This window comes from Taeniopygia guttata, chromosome 2 (assembly GCF_048771995.1).
Source record: "Taeniopygia guttata chromosome 2, bTaeGut7.mat, whole genome shotgun sequence".
In the NCBI taxonomy this organism is placed as follows: domain Eukaryota; kingdom Metazoa; phylum Chordata; class Aves; order Passeriformes; family Estrildidae; genus Taeniopygia; species Taeniopygia guttata.
The window spans coordinates 138,334,394-138,357,018 of NC_133026.1; the positions used below are offsets into that span (position 1 = coordinate 138,334,394).

At 42.0% G+C, this 22,625-nt stretch overlaps 1 protein-coding gene and 1 long non-coding RNA gene across 2 annotated transcripts; one reads left to right on the top strand and one right to left on the bottom strand.

The window, feature by feature from the left end:
- Window positions 1–796: 796 nt before the first annotated feature.
- Window positions 797–22,040, top strand: COLEC10 (collectin subfamily member 10). The gene is made up of 6 exons (XM_002200430.6): window positions 797–1,241; window positions 12,590–12,661; window positions 14,009–14,080; window positions 15,986–16,039; window positions 17,030–17,125; window positions 18,582–22,040. Exons 1-6 carry the CDS (start codon window positions 1,094–1,096, stop codon window positions 18,971–18,973), a joined length of 834 nt encoding a protein of 277 aa, XP_002200466.3. The 5' UTR covers window positions 797–1,093; the 3' UTR covers window positions 18,974–22,040.
- Window positions 6,151–8,543, bottom strand: LOC140682473 (uncharacterized). Its single transcript, XR_012054259.1, has 2 exons — window positions 8,153–8,543; window positions 6,151–7,493 (listed from the first exon to the last, which is right to left on the bottom strand). It is a non-coding gene; the product is annotated as an uncharacterized lncRNA (long non-coding RNA).
- Window positions 22,041–22,625: the final 585 nt, after the last annotated feature.

Genomic DNA, 22,625 nt, shown 5'->3' on the forward strand with positions numbered 1-22,625 from the left:
TCTTCTCCTTAAGAGAAAGCTAGAGTTTTTTCTAGAAGGGATTGCACACAGGTGGGTATCTGTCATAGCTCTTTCCAAAAGGAAGGATGCTTGCAACCTGTTCCTCCACCCAAGAGGCCTCCTACACTGGTTTCAGGGTCCCAGAACCCAGCTGAACACCTGAAGGTTACCTCAGGATTCAAAGCAGCTGGAGTTTCCTCTGGACAAGCCAAAGATAATGTTCTGTTGGGATCTATGCTACACCACTGTCCTGATATATGGCCTCTCCCAGTGCGTGGGCAGAGTGATATGGGAGAAAGCGGTGCAGTCATTCAAGCTCATCTTGTTCTGTGTCTTCTATCCTGAAGTTTGTCCCTTCTGTACTCTGTCTACTAACATGATCTGGGCTTGGGGCAAGCATTGTGGAGCTATCTGTATGCATAAACCCATCATTTGTGGGTTTCAGGCTAAAACACCCATGGATAATGTCCACTTTTCATTTGCTACTCTGGGGCTGTGGGTACCTGACACCCAAAAGGTGAGATATAGCACCGGGGATTTCCACCCACAGTGGACTGGCAGCTCGTCTGTTGTCACTAACAGTCTCCTCGGTGGAAAGCTTTTATGAAAAACTATCCCTACATGTTATATGAAGTCTGCATTACTCTTCCAGCACACAACCAGCCAAATGTATCCTATAACTAATTAGTACACACTTGGATACAATACCAAAGTCTTTTGTCCCTTGAGAAAGTGAAATGCTGGGCATGAAGAATCAGTGCTGAGAGGCAAAAAAAAAAAAAAAAAAAAAAAATTACAAGAGAGAAATTCCCATATGTTGGAGAACTTTTCCATGGCAAAAGCAGCTAAATATCTCACTCAGATAAGAGATAAATTGGAATAAACAGCTGTCAGTGTTAAATAAATATCCTGGATAATGTGCAGGACAGAAATAACTACAGCATCGTCAAACTCCTTTCTTCACTTTATTTAGCTGTTCTTGCATGTAGCTCCCAAGCTTTCCACTGCTCCAGTTAGTGAAGCATTTATTTTTGAGTCAGCTGCATTTCTTAAGACTGCAACAACGAAAGGCATTTCCTGAGAAACTGCAAGGATGAGCAGCAAGAAAGAACAACAGCTAACGAAATATGGGACCCTTGCAGTGTTTTTTATCTTGCAAGTTCAGATTTTTGGTTTTGATGTTGATAATCGACCTACAACAGATGTCTGCTCAACACACACAATTTTACCTGGACCAAAAGGTGAGGAATTTTCAGGTTACTAATGTTGAGACCAGTACTGATAAAAGCTGATTTTTTATCAATAGAAACTTAGAGGGCTTGTGGCATTGGCTGGGCATGAAAGATGTGAAATATTGCAGACTGTACAAACATCTAGTAAACTGTAACTGTAATGGGGGAAAATGAAGAAGCAAGGAGATTTGAATTTTCATTGCTTTAGTTTCAGGAACAGTGTCACATATTTTCATATAAGTTAGAGGAGTCTTTTTGCATCTTTCTTCAGCCACACAAATCTGCTATTTCTTGTGCTCATCACACAATGAAAACAGCTAACAGATACAAACGGAGGGACTTGTTTAAAAGTACCTATTGTGAACTGTTAATGGTCTGGTTTGCATCTACAGATAGGGAGAGATATACAATATTTTAAATGACCAAACTGCTATTATTTTCAAATATTTATTTGTAAATACATCTCTGCTACATTCATCAGACCTGATCCAGTAGCTCATGTTGAATTAAACAGGACCTTTGCTACAGATTTCAACAAGAACTAGATCAACTCTGGCATGTACAGGTCTTTTATCTTCAAAACACTTTGCAAATATCTGAAACCAAATTTTCTGTATTAACTTACTTTTTCTGTAAGACAACTAACGTCAATGGAAGTGTCTGAAGGGTATCTTATTGGGTCCATGACATACAAATCTATCTTGCAGTGAGAGATCTAAGATATATATTCCATTTCAAATTATTGCGTTCTTTTTAGAAATTCATTGTATTTTTATATAGGCTACAGACTGAGAGGAAAAAAATGCAGCTGATTTAAATTTAAAGCAGAAAAATGTTATCAAGTCAAGAGCACTGCTACAGACTCATTTGTTTTTATGATGGATTATTCAAATGCATGTTGCTTAAAGGACCATTTTTAATCAGGAAATTAATTTCTTTACAATTACAATCCAAGCTTAAATTTTTGCTGCCACAGCATATATGCAGAGAGATGTGATGATCCCCAAGGGAGCTAGTGGGTGTTGGCTTAGTTAATATCTAAGTAATGTCAGGCTGGAGAACACAGTTTGACAGAATTGTGTTTAACAAGTCACAAGGCTAATGAGGAGTCTCGTGACAACACAGAGTAGCTGGGACTCCAGCTGGCTTCTGTGGTCTACCTTGTATAGGGAGCATTTGAAGGGTAGATATTATTATTCTTTGTAAGTGCAGTATGGAGGAGATCAGGATTTAGTCATTACCAGTCCTATTCTTCCTGGCTGACATCAAGACAAGACCAGCAGTTTACTGGCACAGCACAATCTACTGCTTTAGACCACCATCACCAAGATCTGTGATTGGTAGAAGGAGTATTGAGTATAAATCATCTCCAAATTACTAGCTCATATCCACTGCAGGTCATCAAATACATTTTGGAGGCTATGTGATATGATCCTATAAGGTTAATTTTGGTTCTTACCAGAGCTGAGTTCATCCAGGACAGTTACAAGTACTCCTTAATGGCACTGGTTGTTTTAGCTTTCAGTCATCTGGGCAATTAAAGACCAAGCAGGCTGACTGTATGAACTACTCGGTTACTTCTCAGGCATCCCTTGTAGCCAAGGATGAAATATGCTTACCTAATATACCAGAAGAAAGTCTCTTTTTCTGTCAGTTTTCCTTCATCCATTTTGTGTCTACGACTCAGAGCACATGATCCCAAGCTTATGATCACAGCCACAGGCAGAACTTTGCTGTTTAAACTCTAAGCATGATAACAGACAAGCTTCTGACTTTTGCTGCTGTTTTTTTATTCCCTGTGCTACATCTCTCGTGTCCCTTTGTCCACTGTTCTCTTAAAAATGGGTTTTGACTCATCCTGAACAAGTTTTACCCCCTCACTTCCCCCTGCTCAGCATCTCAGCTATGGTAAAACATGGTGGTGCTCACAGAAGATAGAGGTGCTGATCTCACACACTATGTTTACCAGCTGTTTCTCCCACCACAGGCTAGATTCCTCTTGTGGCAACTTCCTCCTTCCATGAGAACATAGAAGTGTCTAATGGGCCAAAGCAACCAGAAATGCAAGGAATTAAAAGTTCAATAGCTGTAAGACTTCCTACACTGTCCCACCTTGCCTATCCCAATGCAAGGCATAAATTCTCCTATAGTCTAGATCCAGTCTGTGTGCTACAAGTGAGATGGACGCTGGTCCTGTGCCGCAGAGACAGATACTGCTGTTCCCATCACACAGTACAGCAGAGAGGAGAGCACTGAGGGAGAAGTGGGGGGGTTTGGAGAGTTCAGAATTTATAACCCTTAATTGCCTGCACGAGGCTACATTACTCAATCCTCTAGGAATTCACAGTTGCTACAGGATCAAGCTCTCAACCTCTTTGCATGCTCGCCCTGAAAATCACCTGTTCAAGAACGGTTGTGAAGATAGGCCACTTACACAATCCACATGTAACTTGTCCAAGTTACTTTGAGCATGCCATATTCTTCCCTTTCAAAAACATCTATTTGCTATGCTCAAACCTGAGATGTCACAAGAGAAGTAAGACAAGACCAGTGGGATGAAGAAAGAAAAAGGGTAATGGCAGGCTGATTACCCGAAAAGTCTTCAAAGCGCCTGTGACAGCCCCACAAACTCCCAGAAAGCATGAGGCAAAACCAGAGGCCATTGTGTGCAACAGTAAGAGCTAGAAAATACTAAGGAAAACTGCAGTCTCCCAGGAAGAGAAGGAATGCAGTGAATGTCCTGTCAGGTTTGCAGGTTGTGCTCAGTGTGTCCGAGATCCAGTGCCCAGTGCAGCGAACCCCGCGGGTTCCAGCCCCACCTCTGGTGGCTCACACGGTGCTCACCAGGTGCTGATGTCCCCCCAGCTGCTGATTCCCCTCACTGGGACAAGCAAATGAAACCTGAAGCCTGTTTGCCAAGAATTATGCAAAGAAATTTGCCAAATGGGCACTCCAGAAAAATGGAAAAGTAAAAAGAAGAGGCAAAAGTTGTCACTCTTCTCCATTTCCTTTTCTAAGCAACACGCAGGTCTCTTCTCAAAAAGAGGGGATTGTTTTCAATGAAAAGAACCCACTGCAATGGCTGTCTTGTACCGCCTTCCCAAAAAAAGATTTGAGGTATACAGCCAGCTGGCTTATATGGCAGTTAAGAACAGAAATGAGTGAGGCATTTTCTAGGATTCCTATTGAAATACCCCAAGAACACCTCTACCCCTCTTATCCCCTGCCCTCCCCCCTCACCACCCCCCAAAAAAAATAAAAAAGAAAAAAAAAGTAGAGATTTTCAGTGTTCGTAACCAGGGATTTTTGATGTTTAACCTGAGATGTTAGGAACAACTTGGTCCTTGCTGGGCTGTTGTAGCACAGGAACTCTGAAAACTTACATCTTATATCAGCTAACACTGATCCACAGCTGAGTAACTGGGGCAATAATGACCATGTTTTGTACTTCATTGACTTGAGTCCAAAGAGAACCAAGAAATAAAGCATAAATTAAACAATGAATTTTCCAGGGCAGACAGGTAATTGGCTTAGCAAAATTAGTCATGGCCCTATTGCTTATTTTCTACCCTTCCAAGCCTGGAAGCAAAGCAGGCTGGCTGTTGCTGTTGCTGAGAAAGGGTCTGGGGCTGTGGGGAGGCAGCAGCTAACACAGTGAGAGCAAGGGCACCAGCTGTTGTGGCCCTGGCAGCATCAGGAGGATCAGCCTCTGCCCCCTGGACTCTGAGGGATGTCCCAGCTCTGTCCTTTCCTCCAGCCTGCTCTCCCCTGGAGACTGCAAGCTCTGATCTGCAGAGGAAGATTTAAATGGGCTGTTGACGTAGATGAGACCGGAGTTGACCTGCTCTGAGTAAATCAGTAAGCAACAAGATGAGGGTAGAAATAAGCAGAGGATAACCCAAAACTCTGACTTCTGAACTCCCATTAAATAGGTGAGCAGGGGCTGGCACTGCAGAAGCTGGTTTCATGTGGATTCATAAGATCTCAGCACTTCAGAAGACTAGTTCTAGATCTTGCTATCTGTCCCTGATCCCAGTTCATTTTCTTTGAAATCCAGACACGAGAACTTTGAAAGTCTTGAATCGGATCCAGGCTGAGAAACTGGAATGAGATGAAATCTGAAGAGCACCGGGAGTTTCCCATAGCAGTTTAGATGTAAAATGTTTCCTTATTATTATTTCTGACAAATGGTGCTTATAAACTCTATGACATTGGCTGGTACCTCAAAATAGCATTTACTGTGGTCACCAGCATAGCTGTCCATCTCTCAGCTTTAATTGTGCTTACGCAGTTCCACTCCTGGAAAATCTCAAACTCTTTCAGAAACCAGATATGCTGCTATCCACGTTGCCTTCCAAAAATATAAAATGCCTTACCACATCCTATAGCTGTTCAAATCTATAACTAAATTTCCCTCTTAGTGCCTCATTTTTGATCGGAAGAGTCCTTTAATTTCAATACATAATTCTGTTTTTCATGGCTTCAAAAATTCTTCATTTTAGCACACAGTAAATTTCTGGACATTACCAGCCTGAGCTACAAGGCTCAGGGGATTTAAATACATAAATTCAAGAGATAGTGGGTCTGCATTTCTTACCTATGGCAGTCTGATTCCTCACTGAAGCCACCATAATTCATGGGTCTCTGAGATCATATCAGAATGGCAGCGCAAGAGGCTGGGAAAATCAAATCAGGCAGACCAAGTAAAAGGAGAATCAAGAGTGATTGAAATTATTTTTATGTTATTAAAGAAAGAATGTATATTCCATTCATGCACAAAGGTCCACACTTTCAAATACAAGTCAGCAGAGGTTCACTGAACCTACTGACAGCTTGAGTATGACTCATGCAATGCAATAAGAGACGAGGGTATTTCTAATGAAGTCCAATTTATAGGTAAAAAAAAGCAATCAGAGAATTATTTTTTCTTGAAGATTCTTTTTATGTTACAAGGGAAGGGCTTGTATTGTGTAATTTGAACCTGGGTGAATCTGTGTAAGAATAGTGCCCTGTAAGAGTTCCTGCAGGACACCTGGGAAGGTGACCATGGGTGCACTTTCACACTACAGCTGAACATACTACCCAATTCTCAGCTTTTCTGACAAAAAAAGGGAGGCCAAACATCTTCTTTTTCTTCCACTCTGACCATGTGGTCCCCGCTTCACCTTGTGCTGGCTTAGCTATTTCACAGACTCACAGAATATTCTGAGTTGGAAGGAACCCACAAGGATCATTGAATCCATCCAGCTCTTACATGAAAGGCTCATCTAGGGATTGAACCCACCAGCTCAGCATTGTCAGCACAGGGCTCTGGCCAAACCAGGCTCTTCACTGAGCTGCTTCAGCCCACACAGTAAATTTGTGTATCTGCCTCATTGATATTCCTCTATTTAGGGAGATCAATTTCTTCAAAATAGGGTGAAAAGAGTGCTCAATGTCAGGCAGAGGGGAGGGAGGCACAGGACAGTGCTGGGAACTAAGGGAAGGAGGGACAGGGAAGGGAGCATCACGTCAGATAGGCAGCTGATGTCAAGGAATCCTGTCCTCACTAGCCAAATGCAGCATGAAAGCAAGAATGCACACTGTTATGGGAAATTTGCTAAGAACCTAAAAGACATTGAAAGTAAAATGAGAGGAAATTTTGAGTCTTTCCACTGACGTAACTGTGACGTGCTCATACATTGGAAATACAAACTGGGCTGTGTTTGCTTATTTCTTAAAGTCTGTGACTCCCTCTAGTGACAAACCCTCTCGGTAGATATTGTGCATGCCCAAGCGCTGCAAAGGTTCTTCCTGCTCCTTGTCCCAAGCTACACAGCTAATCCTGTGCAATTCTCCCAGGAGGGCAGGCATTCAGTTGTCCGTGTAGGGTTCTCAAGGCTACAAAATTATGCTCATCCCCTTATCCTTTTAGTTTGGATAAGGACAGGCAGAATGCCCAGGAGAGACAGGAATCACCTGTACTCTTCACATGCAGTCTCTGGAGGTGGGGAGGGTCTATCGGCCACCTCAGATGGAGCATGAAAAATGGAGCTCAGCAGAACTGTGTCACACATGTAACAAACTCCATACAAAGCCTTCGCATGGAAAGCAAATTAGTCATTAGGCCCAGGGCTTTTCAAAGACTCTTTGGCTGGTACTGGGATTTTTTTCAATTTAGAGTATCTGGTGTAGGAGGACAACTGTGCTGTAGCCCAGCATAAGTGATGTTTCTATCATTTGAAAAGATGGGCATGTCCTGGATTCTGGAGGGAGACATACCTGCAAAAGAGAGGATGAGAGAGCATTAACATTTCTGTAGTATTTTTGCTGAGGAGATGGGAACTGGAGCTGACCTGAGGCCCTGGCACACCAGCACACCTGACAAAGTGATCCCAGGGAGTCTCTTAGGACAGCTCCAAATGTGCTGAGAGGTATTCATGCATAAGCCCAGTTCAGAGTCTCCTCTCAGATTTAGCCTTCAGACAGCCTGCAGATATGCTCTCAGCCTGATGGAGATAAATGTGGGCTCTGAAACCCAAAAAATTACACACAGGTACTCCAAGAGCCATGGTCAGCCCTTGATTACAAAACTTGGAGAGTCATTAAATATTTGTGAACAATATCTGTGAACTTGAAAACATCCTAAGTTCAAGAATACAAACCAGATAAACTGCCTACAAAATATTCAGCAGGCAAATCTAAGTCACTTGAAGGTCAGTAAATTCTTACTAATTAAATTCTTACCAATGGTAACCTCTTAACATTTAGTTATTTAGTGGTTTTTAGACAAACTCCAAAAAAGACAGAGCCCCTTTCAACTGCATAAAAATCCTGCTGGCAATTAGATCTTCAGCATTTTCCTGAGCTTGTTTAAAGAAGGTCTGTGGTTCCCTCTCAATTACAATTAAAATCTTCTAATGGCTGCAAATTTTACTTACTTCTTAAGGCTTCTGCTCTTCTGCCTTGCACAGTCCTCAGCTGGAAGATTGTAGTAACTTATTGCTTCAGGTGTTTCTTCTAGCAACCTGGCATTTCGTATGTGTGACACACAAGAAACCAATCAACTTGAGGAAATAATAACAAGGGTGAGAAATAGTCTTACTTCAGATAATGACTCCAAGTGCTTCTTCACCCATGGCTTCAAATGCCAGTGCAGTATATTATCTGACATCCCTGAGACCACTGTTTTAAAGTGACAATCTGCTAATTAGGTTAAAATTTAACCTGACACTGCCCCAAATGCAAAGCAGCACAAAGGAGAGGTTAACCTCTAGGTAGAGAAAAAAAGCATATGAGGTCAGCGATCAGATCAGAGTACTAGCAGGACAGATTTTTTTCCTGGAAGATAAAAAAAAAAAAAAGAAAAAAAAAAAAAAGAAAAAAAAAGTGGGATGGCTAGTCCACATGAGGTCTCAGAGGAAAGGGAGGGACACTAGAAATAAAGCAAACTCAACCCCTGGCCAAAACAGCCTACCTCTCAGAGTCTCTCCTTTGTGGTTGCAAATCACGGCAAGAGCACAAGAGGGAAGCACAAGCCAAGAGTTCACATTTCATGCCAAAATTTGAGATCACAGCACGCAGCAGCTAAAGGAGGACATGGCACGTACTATATGAACAGATACTGGGCTTAATCTAGTCTTAAATTAACAATAAAATGGTATCACTAACTAATACTGTTTGTTTCTACCCTTGTTTTGTAATGGCCTACCTATTCTCAGATGGCAGCTGGGGAGAAAAGCAGGATTACCCTCTCTTATAAATTATTGTTCTTCCCATTTTCCTGGATATGAAAAGTAAGAGAGAGTGTGGCAGGCTTCTTTACACCAAGATGAAACAGGTGATGGAACTTATTTCCCTCTCCCTTAGGTTTTTAGAGGTCTTAAGCAAAAATTTGGATCACATAAAGTTTTAATAAAAGTTGAGGCACTCCCTGACCTCTGGAAATCTCCTGAACAAACTTTGCCACTCCTCTCACCTGTCAGCTCTCAGGCTGATGGTCCATACAGGACAATGTAGGTTCAACTCCAGCAGCCCTAGGTGTGAAAATCTTGTTCCAAAGTCCCTCAGGAAAAGTCACTCGATCTTTCAGTGGCTCAAATTGTTGAAACTGAGACAGGAATAAAACATTTTTAGAAAGTAATCACAGCTTCTTGTATATTGACTTTATTTCCTGTGTTCTATTTTTTGGATTAACTGTTTCAGAAATGAGAAAGAGAGGGAGAGGGAGAGGGAGAGGGAGAGGGAGAGGGAGAGGGAGAGGGAGAGGGAGAGGGAGAGGGTTGGAAGGAACCTTAAAAATAATCTAGTTCCAATCCCCCTGCCATGAACAGAGACACCTTTCCACTAGACCAGGTTGCTCAGAGCCCCATTCTGCCTTGCCTTGAACACTTCCAGGGATGGGGCATCCACAGCTTCTCTGGGCTCATCACCCTCACACTATGGAATTAATTTCTAATATCTAACCTAAATCTACTCTCCTTCAGTTAAACTCATTCCCCCTTGTCCTGTCACGACATGTCCTTGTAAGAAGTCTCTCCATCTTTCTTGTAGGCTCCCTTCAGGTACTGGAAGGCTTCAATTAGGTTACCCCAAAGCCTTTTTTTTTTCCCAGGCTGAACAAAACCAAATCTCTCAGCATTTCCCTCAGGAGAGGTATTCCATCTTGCTAATCATCTTGGTGGCCTCCTCTGGACTTGCTCCAACAGGTTCATGTCCTTCCTCTGTGGAGGATCCCAGAGATGGATGCAGCACTGCAGGTGGGGTCTCACCAGAGCAGAGTGAAAGGTCAGAATCACCTCTTCGACCTGCTGCCCGCTTTCCTTTTGATGGAGTCCAGGACTTGTTTGGCTTTCTGGCCTGTGAGTGCACATCGCTGGGTCATGTCCAGCCTCCCATCCACCAGCACCCCCAAGTCCTTCTTGGCAGAACTGGAACCCAGTAAAAGCAGGCATGGTTTCATCAGCTCCCCACTCAGACCCACAGCATCAGCTGAATATTTAAGGAGCTTGGCTTTTAGAAATATACACTAGCTTTTACAGTATTTTAAAGAGCATGGGAAAAGAGAGATGTTTAAAATTTATATTGCTGACTGCTTTTAGACTTTTCCTATTTTACCTGCAGAAGCTGGTGTTAAAAAAAAAAGAACCTGAATGAGCCAGCACAGACCACATTGTTTCCTTCTTGTCCATCCCTTAAAATAAAATAAACTTAAATAAACTTAAAAATAAAAATAAACATCCTTTAAATAAACTGCTTCCTCCCTTCAATGTGAACTGAAGTTCAGCCCTTTATCCTCCTCAGCTTGGGCCACTGACCTTCTCCCCAAAGGACATCCTGACCAATGGGGTGAATATGCTCTTCACAAGAGAGTCCCAGCATGGGAGGGCTTTTTCAGCATAAAGGTTCAGCTCAGTCCACGTAACTGGAATGGAAAGGTGCCAAAGAGTTAAAACTACATTTTGTGTGCTGCAATTAATGTGCAGCACTTCTCATCTGCTATCACTCTACCGACCAGCCCATGACATGCTACCTCTGACTGCAGAAGTAGAAGGCAAATCAGGAATGAGTGGGCAGTATTTTTCAGAAAAAAGTGAGACCAATGTAATGATCAGTCTCAAAGCAACCATGGGAAGGTACTTTCTCTCCAGCACATTAAAAAATCATTGAGCTATTTGCCATGGGATATTTATTATAAGGGCCAAAGGTATAAATGGGTTTAAAAGGCACAAGGTTCATTGGTGGAGAGAAGAATCACTAGTGGCTGTTCATGAGGAGAAGGGATGCAGTGCTTGGCTCAGGTAAGAATTGAAACCATTGCTGTGAGAGGCTGGAACTGGCTGTCTGGGTCATAGTCACCCTCAGTACACCTCAGTTTCCTGGACACTTTCTGCTGGGGCTGCAGGCACCACCCTTGGTGAGACAGGTTATTGGCCTTGTCACATACTGCTGTTCTGTCCTTACCTCTCTGGCTGACACCCGGACACACCTCCCTCCCTTGGCTCTCCATACACTGAACCACAGCCTTCCCCCCTTCTGGGCAGCAGGCACAGACACAACTGGCTGCCACTGCCACGTGAGATCCTGGCTGAGCCAAGAGGCTGTGGCACTGCTTCCCACTGCACAGCAAGACTCATTGCCAGCACGGGCAGGGAACAATGAGAGAGGCTCTGGAAGGCTGCCCATGTTCAGTGATGGCCCTTTGGTGCAGGCGAGTGGTGTGTCTCCTCCCCACCTCTGCTGGAGGGAGAAAAAAAAATCTTCCTCTTATAATTTGGCTCCAGACTAAGAAGATGACAAAATCATCTTTAGTCCTTCCTTCCTTCCTTCCTTCCTTCCTTCCTTCCTTCCTTCCTTCCTTCCTTCCTTCCTTCCTTCCTTCCTTCCTTCCTTCCTTCCTTCCTTCCTTCCTTCCTTCCTTCCTTCCTTCCTTCCTTCCTTCCTTCCTTCCTTCCTTCCTCCCTTCCTCCCTTCCTCCCTTCCTCCCTTCCTCCCTTCCTCCCTTCCTCCCTTCCTCCCTTCCTCCCTTCCTCCCTGCCTTCCCTCCATAAAAAGCAACATTGTAGGCTACTTGGGGAGGAAATAATATTTCTTTCCGACTAATTGCAGTGTACAGTGTAAAGGTACACTGTGAGGGACTGTGAGAGACTGTCTCTTCCAACAGTGAAAGTACCTATACAGAGCTATACAAGAACCTGTGTAATATGGTCTCAATCTCATTCAGAGAAATCTCTGCACTACCATAATATATGCAATGATTTTGCCTCTTACAGATACTCTGTGTATGACCTTTCAAAATCAAGCATTGGAGTAATTGCAAAACAAGTTTCTTGTATCAACATACAAATGCCATCTGTCAAAAAATGAAGGCAAGAATTGTGTCATATTAAGTGCCAAGGTCTATTAAGTCAAGATCTATTTCAACATATTTATATTCCTCTCATTCCGAACACATCTGCATGCCCTGAACACAGAGTCACTAGCAATGGAATCACTAGGAACAATTAATAAATATCTGTTGCCTCCCTTGACAGTTTGCCCCTATGTGCTCAAGTTTCCCAATACCAAAAGATTGGTTTATTTATCAGCTTTATAGCTAATAATGCTTAAAGTGTAGGAGTAAGAATTGCTGTTGTATAATCTTCATGTTGTAACAGCTTCTCTGAAAGGGAAAGTTTTTAGTTTTTCCTCATGATAAGCAGATTCCTGATCTCTTTTCTGAAAATTTATCCCATGGCTACTGTGCCTTCAATGTGAAATAAAAATAAGTCAGTAGGGAAAAAAAAAAAAAAACATGAACTTTTCTTACTGTGTGTATAGTTGTACTTACTGCACTGAGAGAAATTACCGAGATGTTTTATTTTTTGTTTTTTTGGAAGGGGATGAAGGTGAAAAAGGAGACAGAGGAGAAGTAGGCAAACAAGGAAAGGTTGGACCAAAAGGACCAAAAGGTATTTATGATGGTTTGTTGGCTATTGCTGGTATATCAATATCATTATACACAACTGTACTGATGCATATAATTGGTGTTTAATGGTTTTCATTCCTGTTTCACCAGTGGATTTCACAACCTTGTCAAACATTGATTGGCAAACTTAGACAGCTTGGTTCAATTCCTACTGATAGTTAAGACAAATATATATCACTATCATGAGTATGATTCAGAAAACCTAGATCATATACATAATCAGAAAGATTACTCTTACTGAAATTAGCCTTTAGTTTAAATTGAAATTTGAGCACTATTGCATCAGGGTGCTCAATAAAATTTGGTTTCAGTTTTCTGTATTCTGCAGAGAAAGCAAAAAAAGCCATACACACACAAATAAAAAGTTCCTCTGATCAAAGAGCATCCAAGATGAGAGCAAGGAGTTGCAGATGTTTCAGGACTTGGCTCAATTAAATATGTCCCATATCCACAGTGTGACCTGGGCATATCATTTGGAGGCACCAGATGTGACCGTGTCAGCCTTGTTTGCATACTCTAATTTGAAAGCTTAATTTATCTTTAGAGTTTAATGACAATGCATATCCAAGATCTTCCTTCCTTGACTGTAGCTTCAGACTAATCAGTAAAGTTTTTACTTTTATACAAACTTTAAAATCACTCTGTTATTATTGTTATAATAAAAAACTTTTTATGTTTTTAAATGCATTCTTTGATTTCGATTCATACCTTAAAATAAACATCAGCTAAGATACAAGGAACTCAGGGAATCAGCCATTTACAAAGCATCCTATTGATGTTAAAGTCCTTTTGCAAACTGAGATTCCCTAGACTGGCCTGTCATCATTAGGCAGCTATTTCAGAACTTACATTATTTATCAATCAATTAAAAAGTACTCCTGTTTCTTTGATGCTCTGAAGACTGGGAAAATACATACAGCAAAATTAGTAGCTTCCTACTTGCAGTCCAGCTTTGAGAATGACTCCCAGCAGAGCTGTAAGGACTTAAGAAGTGTTTTGCCTGGGGTGGAGAAAACTAAATGGCATCAGCCTGGTTTGACTGTGAAGTACATCACTAGCAGTTTTAGCTTCTATTTTGTCTAAGACAATATGATGTTTGAACAGGAAATTTTATTAAGGTTCTGTGCAATGTCCTACTGTCGTACCCTATAGGAGCAGAGATTGCACTGTACTCTTCCAAATATCCTCAGGGCTGTGCTCACTTCACTTTGCTGCACAGGCAGACTGGCCACACTGAGGAAAAACAGCAGCAGTAGAGACCTAAGCAGTGCCTCAGAAAAGAAATTACAGCAACCATCCATACTAATTTCCTCTTCCTTTCTTCTCTTAGGAAACAAAGGACCGGTGGGCGATGTTGGTGACCAGGGAATGCTTGGTAAAATTGGTCCAATTGGTGGAAAGGGTAAGCTCTGATATGGGAATTTTCTTGGGGTTTTTTTCCCTCAAGGTAAATATGTGCTTTATGAGAGCTCCAGATATGGAGCAATACTAGATAATGGTACAACCAATGCTCTCCAAATAAAGTTATGCATAAAGATTGGTGATGAGAGTGAGCTGAAATACCCTAGTTTTATTTTCTTCATGCAATATATCCAACTAATTTGGCTAAAATAATTTCTATTATGACTTAAGACATCAATCCTCTTTGATGGATCTAGTTGAAGGTGCTTCTGCTCATTGCATGGGGGCTTGACTAGATGACCTTTAAAGGTCACTCCCACCCCAAACTAGTCTATGATTCTGTGGTAAAAGAGAATGGGAGAAACCCAGTTCCTGTGAAGTAAATCCTCTGAACACTCTAAGAGACAAATTTGTGCCTTTGATTTGGATATTGAAGGCCTAAGTCAATGTCCTGCTACTGCTGAGGATGCCACACCTTGTCACCTGCACTGCTGTGGGTCATGTAAGCAAACAATGCACAGGACATCCGTGCCCTGGAAAGGAACGAATTCAGGAATTTTAAGAAGGCGCTCACAAAGCAGGGATGACAACTACTTGCAAATCAAGGTAGACTCCAAATTTGCCTGGACAATAATTTCATAAAATTGTGCTCTATTTATCTCAAGAAGAAGCTCAGGCATTACTTTCTGATATTCCTAAAGAGCTACTTAAGAAGGAATATTGCTTCTGCCACAAGGAGGCCTGCCTTGAAAGCTGATCAGGGACACCACCATTGCCAGGAGAGCTCTGGGGTCTCAAACCAGCACATCAGCTTGGATATACTGTTGAGTGGGTGGAACAGTCTCTCTGGAGAGCTTCTCAAATCACTGTTTTTAATAAACCTCTCATGGCCTCCAGCCAGCCTCAGTATCAGACAAGAAGAAAATATTTTGACCTGAGGGATTAATTTTCAGAAGTACCTAGAAAACTGAAACTCAGAGAGTTATCTCCTAACACATCTTCAATCCCCAAAGGAGACAAAAATGAACAATCTCAGAAGTTGCTTTTCTTTATCTGAAAATAAACCAATATTCTGAGCCTTTAAATCAAGCTCTCAATATGAATACACACCTTATTGTCCACTTACAGTTTTTTCTCATTTTCTTTGTTTGCAGAAGCAAAAGTCACTGTTTAAATCTATGACTAAACATTGGAGCTCTTAATGAAGCAAGCCTGAAAATCCAGCCTGCAAGTGTGCAGTGTCAAGCACTGCTAATTAAAATGACAGACAACATCTCAATTCTTTAAAAAAACATAACCATATAAATTAAAAAAATACATAAAATCACAGTCATCAAGAAGGCAGAGCAAGTATTATTATGTTTTGACCTCTGAAGGTTTTATTCATAAAAGAGTTGACATTAATTTCAGATAAAGTCCAGCTGTTCCTGATCCAAATTACAACTGAGATACGCAAGTGCCAACTGCTGCCCACACACGCAATCTCTTGCATGCATGAATTCAGAGGCTTAGAGCATATCTGCTGCCTCATCTCACCATGGAGCTACTGAACCTGGGGAAGGGCTCTGTCCTGCAGCCCCTGAGAGAACCCAGATTTCACCTTTTCAAGATTTCTTGAGTGCTTTCAGCCTCTCAGGATCATTTTGCACTTTGTATTTAAAGTAGGTGGTACCAGGAACCAGCAGCACACAAGATGCCTGTGTTATCAGTGAGTTAGCTATTAAACGGTTCTCATTTCCATGCACCAGAATTAATCGTGGTTTGTTTAACTTGGCATGACAGTACAGTCCATCAGAGCTTCCTATCAAAAGCACACTGTTAATATATTATTAAATGTGTTTTTGAATATGCTTCCCTGACATATGCACTGTCTGAGATCTGAGAATATATTTCCTTCTTTGTTCAGGTGACAAAGGAGCCAAAGGCTTACCAGGGGTTTCAGGGAAAAAAGGAAAAGCAGGTATGATATGCATCCTTCTGTGCAGAATGGTCAAATCTGATGGATCTTTGATTTCAGGGTTGGTTTGTATGGAATCCCATGAAATTTTGAGGCTCAAGGGAAATAGATTAAAATGCCCAAGTAGAATAGATTACATGTAATTGAGGTCCAAGGAGAATAGATGAAATGTAAGGAAGAGACTGAAAATGTTTTGTTGAACAAAATAAAGGATAGTGTAGGGACATGACTGATTCCTATGAATATACCAGCATACAAAAATATGAAGCCATCCAAATTCATGGGCAATATTTGGTATCATAAAAACTAACACACGGGCCAACAGAATTCATTTAAACTGGATACTAGAAGAATGTTCCTTAGTATCAAAGGAAAGTTTCGTAGTAGCAAAGTATCAAAGCACTTGATCAGTTTCCTAACAGGTGCACAGGGATGAAAAAGTAAGTAATTTTAGATAGAAACATAATCTGTCAAATTAATGCAATGTATTTGCTTACAGGAGGAGACTTTCACTCTGATGAACTAGAAACCTAGTAACCTAGTAACCTTGAATGGCTACCCACCTTGAACTTGTATACTTGTGTTTATTTTTAAGAGATTACATATAAAATGACCATTTGGTGCTTAATGGGAAACCATCAGCAACTTATTTTCTTTCTGAGAAAAACAAAAGAACGAACAAAATCTCTAGAAAGCCAAATTCCAGTTAAAAAAAAAAGGGGGGGGGGGGGGGAATTAACTGAGACTTCAGTGCTTGAAGGTTATTGATTATTTGGGTTGGTATTAAATTGCTTAAGCCAGTTAGCAAGGGAGTGTACAGAGTCAAAACATTAAACACTTTGATCAACAGAAGTGCAGCCAGTGGGGTAAGGTGAGACTGGCTCTCCATAAGTGGAGCTCAGGTCTTCAGAAGAGCCACAGGTGACTCTCCATGCACACACACACCCAAATGCTTCTAAATAGGTAAATCCTCCCTCCTTTGTATTGCACCAGGCACGGTCTGTGACTGTGGAAGGTACCGCAGATTTGTTGGACAACTGAATATCAATGTTGCTCGTCTTAACACATCCATCAAGTTTGTGAAGAATGGTAAGGATCCTTATGTATTTTGATGGGATTTATTTTACTCCAATAACAAATATCATTGTTATTCTTCTACCATTGTCGGTCTATGGAAGTGTCCACAGATGACCCAGAGAGAGGGTCCTCTGTTTCAGGCCCTCTGAAAACCTAAAAGGAGAGGCAGTCTTTTATGTTTATAAGAATAAAAGGACCAAATGACTAAAGAAAAAAAAAATCCCACAAGTTATCAACAGCACAAGAGAACACATAATGAAAAGAAAAAGGAATGATTTTCTAACCACCTCTGCACTGTCCTTCTGCTCAGGTTTGGTGGCCAGTCAGGCAATATAAGGCAGAAGTTTGTGCCAGTCAGCTCCAGAGAGGGAGGAAGGGAAATAAGAACCTCTTTCTGCTGCTCAGGAAGGCTGCAGACTCAGCAGTGCTCCCCTCAGTGCATGCACAATTTTCCTGTAACAAGGGACCAGCATTCGAGGGTATGGGGTATAAGAAGGCAGTGCTGTTGGGTGGGTAGTGCAAACTGCCCCACTGAAAGGAAGGGAGTTTCCTGGCATAAAAGTGATTTTGAGACAGCTCTACCACTGCTTCCAGAACTAGGGTTGTATCAGTAAATTAAATGAATTTGAGACTGCTCTTTGTCACTGTGGGCACCCAGCACACAACAACATCCATCTATTTTAAAAATACTACGAAACTGAATGATTTATTATCAAAGAGTGTCCCTCTACTACATTCTAAGCTGTGCCTGGGGTAACTCCTGAATTGTTTGGGCAAATGTTAATTTTCCCGGGCCAAACTCTGCTCAGGACCACTCCAGCAATCCATTAGCAGAGACAATAGAGTTCCAGCAACCCAGGCATGCTCCTTGGCACTGTTTAATTCACTAGGCTATAAACTCACTGGTTGAGAGGTCTGCCTTTTAAAGTTGCTGAGCAACCACAGTTTTCTTTCAAGTCAATGCTACAGTGCTACAGCAGCTCTGAATATCAGGCCATATCTAAAGTGGCTCATCTTAGCAGTCACATTCATTTTCATCTACGTGGAAAGGGCCTGAAAAGCTATCTATACCCCTGTGCTTCTACCCCATGCACTCTTTCACAATCTATATTCAAGAACATACAAAGCAATAGGATGATCCAGAATTAGACATTGCCATTTGACAATTTAGCATGCCTTAAGTTGATTAATATTAGACATCCAGGAAATAAAACTGAAGTGTCACAGGAGACCCACCAACTAGGACTGAATAGTTCTTGTCCTAATGTGTGCTAAGTGCTTGACAATCCCATTAGTCACATCAATCTCTGATCATGCCTTTATCATTCATCATAAATACAGTAGTGGGAATACTTTTCCTCCTTCCCTTTTATTAATTCTAATGTAAAAATCATCTCATTGTCATATTGGAATAGAATAACCTTCTGCATCTGTTGACATGCCATTAAGCAATTTTTCTTCTTCAAAGTTATAGCAGGTATCAGGGAGACAGATGAGAAATTCTATTACATTGTGAAAGAAGAGAAGAATTACAGAGAAGCCTTGATGCACTGCAGGGACAGAGGAGGATCACTGGCCATGCCTAAAGATGAGGCAACCAATGCCTTGATTGCTGACTACATCTCCAGCAGCGGCCTGTTCCGAGCCTTCATTGGGCTGAATGACATGGAAAGAGAAGGACAGTTTGTGTATGCAGACAACAGCCCACTGCAGAACTACAGCAACTGGAAGCAAGGGGAGCCACAGGACCCAGCTGGTCACGAGGACTGTGTGGAAATGCTCAGCACAGGAGAGTGGAATGACTCTGAGTGCCAAGTCACCATCTTCTTTGTCTGTGAATTCCTCAAGAAGAAGAAATAAAAGTGCCAGAGAATGTGCCTGGCACATGCTGTATATACAATAACCCATCCTCATTCATTTATGGTAGGGAGAGCATATCAGGGACAGGAGACCAGGGTCAGGGCTCAATCCAGCCTTCACATCACTTGGCAAAGCAGCAGTAACTCCTGTTTAGTCATCACTGACCATAAAGTCAGCCCAGGTCTGCAGGGGGCATCCAGCCAGTTGTGAATCTGTATTTCATTTCTACATGCATTTTAGGGTTGGCATTTCTATGTGTAATTTTGGGGGGAAATTTAGAGCATGCAGAAGTGAATATAATTTCACCAGTTCCAGAAATAGTAAGATCATTGGTATATGAAGTACTGATGTGGTTTGTAAAGTGCACAGATGGAAAGAGTATGACCTTCATTAATCTCTGACTTGCACAAGGAGTCACAGTAATTTCTCTTATGACTTCAGAGCTCAGAGTAAAAGTTTTAAATATCTCTTGAAAAAAATCCTTCTTTGTTAGTATCATAATTTGAGGTGGAAGGTATCTCTGGAGATAATTTGGTTAAATCTTGCATGCAAAGTAGGACCAACTTCAAACTTAGAAGTTGTGATACTCTCCTTAATTTGTCTGTACAATTATACTGCCCGATAGGCACTTATCTGGTCTTCTGTAAATCTTTTGACACGGTCCCCTATAATAACATTCTTTTTAATTTGGAGAGATGGATCCGATGGGTGGACAGTTAGGTGGATAAACAATTGGTTAGATGATCGCATCCAGAGGGATGGATGATCCAGAGGGTCAATGGCTCAGAGTCCCAATGGACATTAGTGACAAGGGATGTTCCTCAGGGATCTGTAGTGGGACCGGCACTATTTAATATCTTCATTAATGATATAGACAAAGGCATGAAGCACACCCTCAGCACATCTGCAGATAGCACCAAGCTGGGTGGTGCAGTTGACACACCTGAAGGATGGGATGCCATTCAGAGGGATCTGGATGCCATGAGGGAAGTGGCCCATGGGAACATTATGAGGTTTAACAAGACCAAATGCAATGTGCTGCACTTGAGTTAGGGCAACCCCTGGAATCAGTCCAGGTGAGGGATGAACAGATTGAGAGCAGACCTGCCCAGCAGGACTTGGTGGTGCTGGTGGATAGGAGGCTGGACATGACCCAGCAATGTGCACTCACAGGCCAGAAAGCCAAACCAGTCTTGGGCTGCATCCAAAGCCCTGTGATTCTGCCCCTCTACTCTGCTCTGGTGAGACCCCACCTGCAGTGAGTGCTCTGTCAGCTCTGGGGTCAGAGAAAGGCTATGGACCTGTTGCAAGTCCAGAGGAGGCCACCAAGATGATTGGCAGGATGAAGCGCCTCTCCTGTGAAGAAATGCTGAGAGATTTGGTTTTGTTCAACCTGGGAAAAAAAAAAGGCTTTGGGGTGACCTAATAGCAACCTTCCAGTACCTGAAGGGAGCCTACGAGAAAGATGGAGAGAGACTTCTTACAAGGACATGTTGTGACAGGACAAGGGGGAATGAGTTTAACTGAAGGAGAGTAGATTTAGGTTAGATATTAGAAATAAATTCTATAGTGTGAGGGTGATGAGCCCAGAGAAGTTGTGAATGCCCCATCCCTGGGAGTGTTCAAGGCCAGGCTGGATGGAGCACTGAGCTATATGATCTAGTGGAAAGAGGCCCTGCCCACAGTATGGGGGTTTGAACTAGGTAATATTTAAGGCTCCTTCTGACCCAAACCATTCTATGATTCTATGCAGAAGAAATCTCACTTATCTCTCTTTCCAGGCCATCAGGCTGACCTGAAATGTGAGGAATTAATTATACATAAGCACACAAGCCTGCACAGCTTGTAGGCAACCTAAACACAAATGCAGTAGCTCTAGTGTCTGAAGTCCCCAAAAATCTGTGATAGGCATACAGAAGTCTAGCACAAAGAGAACAGTGTAAAGGAAGCAACACCAGTCCTGTAGGCTGTAAACAGGTACGTGTAATACAATCTGTACCATGTGCATTGCTAGTTTAACAAGTGATTCTAGGAATATATTAACTCCTTAATTCAGAAGCCAGTGACGTTTGATGTTTAATGTTAAAATCACCCATGCCTTTGTAACACAGGAAGAAGCTATAGAACAGGTTTTATCCCCCAAGAACCCAGATTCCAGGTGTGGTTGAACAACTTAGTCATGCAGTTCAGAGGGACTCACTAAAAATTATGAGCACTGAACATGAAGGCTCTGCTGTCACTGCCTAGCTACTTAGATCTCCATGTCATAATGCCCACAAAGAATCACATTTTCGTATCTTTGAGAATACTAACAGAGCTTTTTTTCTTCAGACACAGCCAGTGCTTAATCTTGGCTTGCCTTTTCTCACAGCAGGAGATGAGGAGAAACCTGAGGGTCATTACAATGCAAGTCTGTAGGTTTTCCTTTCCACCCAACATTTAAAATTAAGGAAAGATCTCTGGAAGCTAAGGAGAATCCTAGATGTTCAGCACCACACAGCAACATTCCCTGCAGGTCACTGAACACCAGGTGCACACAGTCCTCCTCTGGGTATACAAAGAGCCGGACATGCCATCAGCTGCCATCATGCGGAGGGTCAGCTCAGAGTCTCCCTTCTGCAAAGGCAGCCAAACCAAATCATATGTCCTCAACCTCACCCTGAACAGGAAAATTCTCCGAACCATTTGCCTGATTGTTCGGCTCCAAGTTCAGGTCTGAGCATTGACCAGCACAGGAGCATCCCAGGTGACTCTGTGACTCAGAACCACTTTTGTAATCTGGTTTCTCTGACACTTGTTCCTCCAGGAAACCTCCTGTTGCTACCAGCAGTAAATTATCTGTGTTGCTACACACCCTCCAGGAAACTATTCAGACCTGTGAATAAAGGGGTGGGACCACATTTCTTTTCATTGCTCCCCTTCTATGCTATCAGAGTATTGGGGCAAACAAGTTCACTTTGTGTGACGTAACTCAGCCTGAATTGTTCCCTCTCTGGGAATTAATATTCCTCAAAAGTAGGCAGAATTACACATTTTGGATCTATTGTAATAAACTCATTAAACTGAACACTTTGGTTTTAGAAGCATTAATGGGTAATTTTAAAGAATTAATTATTAATTCAAGAAAAAGCTTCTTGAGAAAAAATAATGCTTTTAGAAGTTTAGAAATTTGAGTCCAAGGCTGCTGGCCTCAATCACAGCAAGTCAGTTCCTACCAGTCATGCAGAAGTGGCATAGTAATATCCCTGTGTGTAGGCACAATCACTTCTCCACACGTCATCTTTACTTCTGACCCAAGAAACCAGCAAAACATGCTTACAAGACTGGAGGTCCATATTCTGAAACCCTCTGGCCATACTGAGACCACTGTCTGACAAAATCCATCACAGATGGACCATTTTCCTGCTCTTTAGGAGAAAACGCAGAGCTGGGAGAAGGTGAAAGTGGAGCAATTGCTGCAGGATCAAGCTCTGCCTTAGATTAGACCAGCTGCTCTCCAAGACACTCAAAATCAGGAAATACACGTCTAAATTGAAACTTTAGGGGTTTTTTTAGGTGACTGTGAGTTATGAGTAATCCTAAACTATGCTCCATGTACAGGAAGGAATGACAGAGGCTGTCCTCTGGCTCCATGGCTGGATGATGAAGTGAG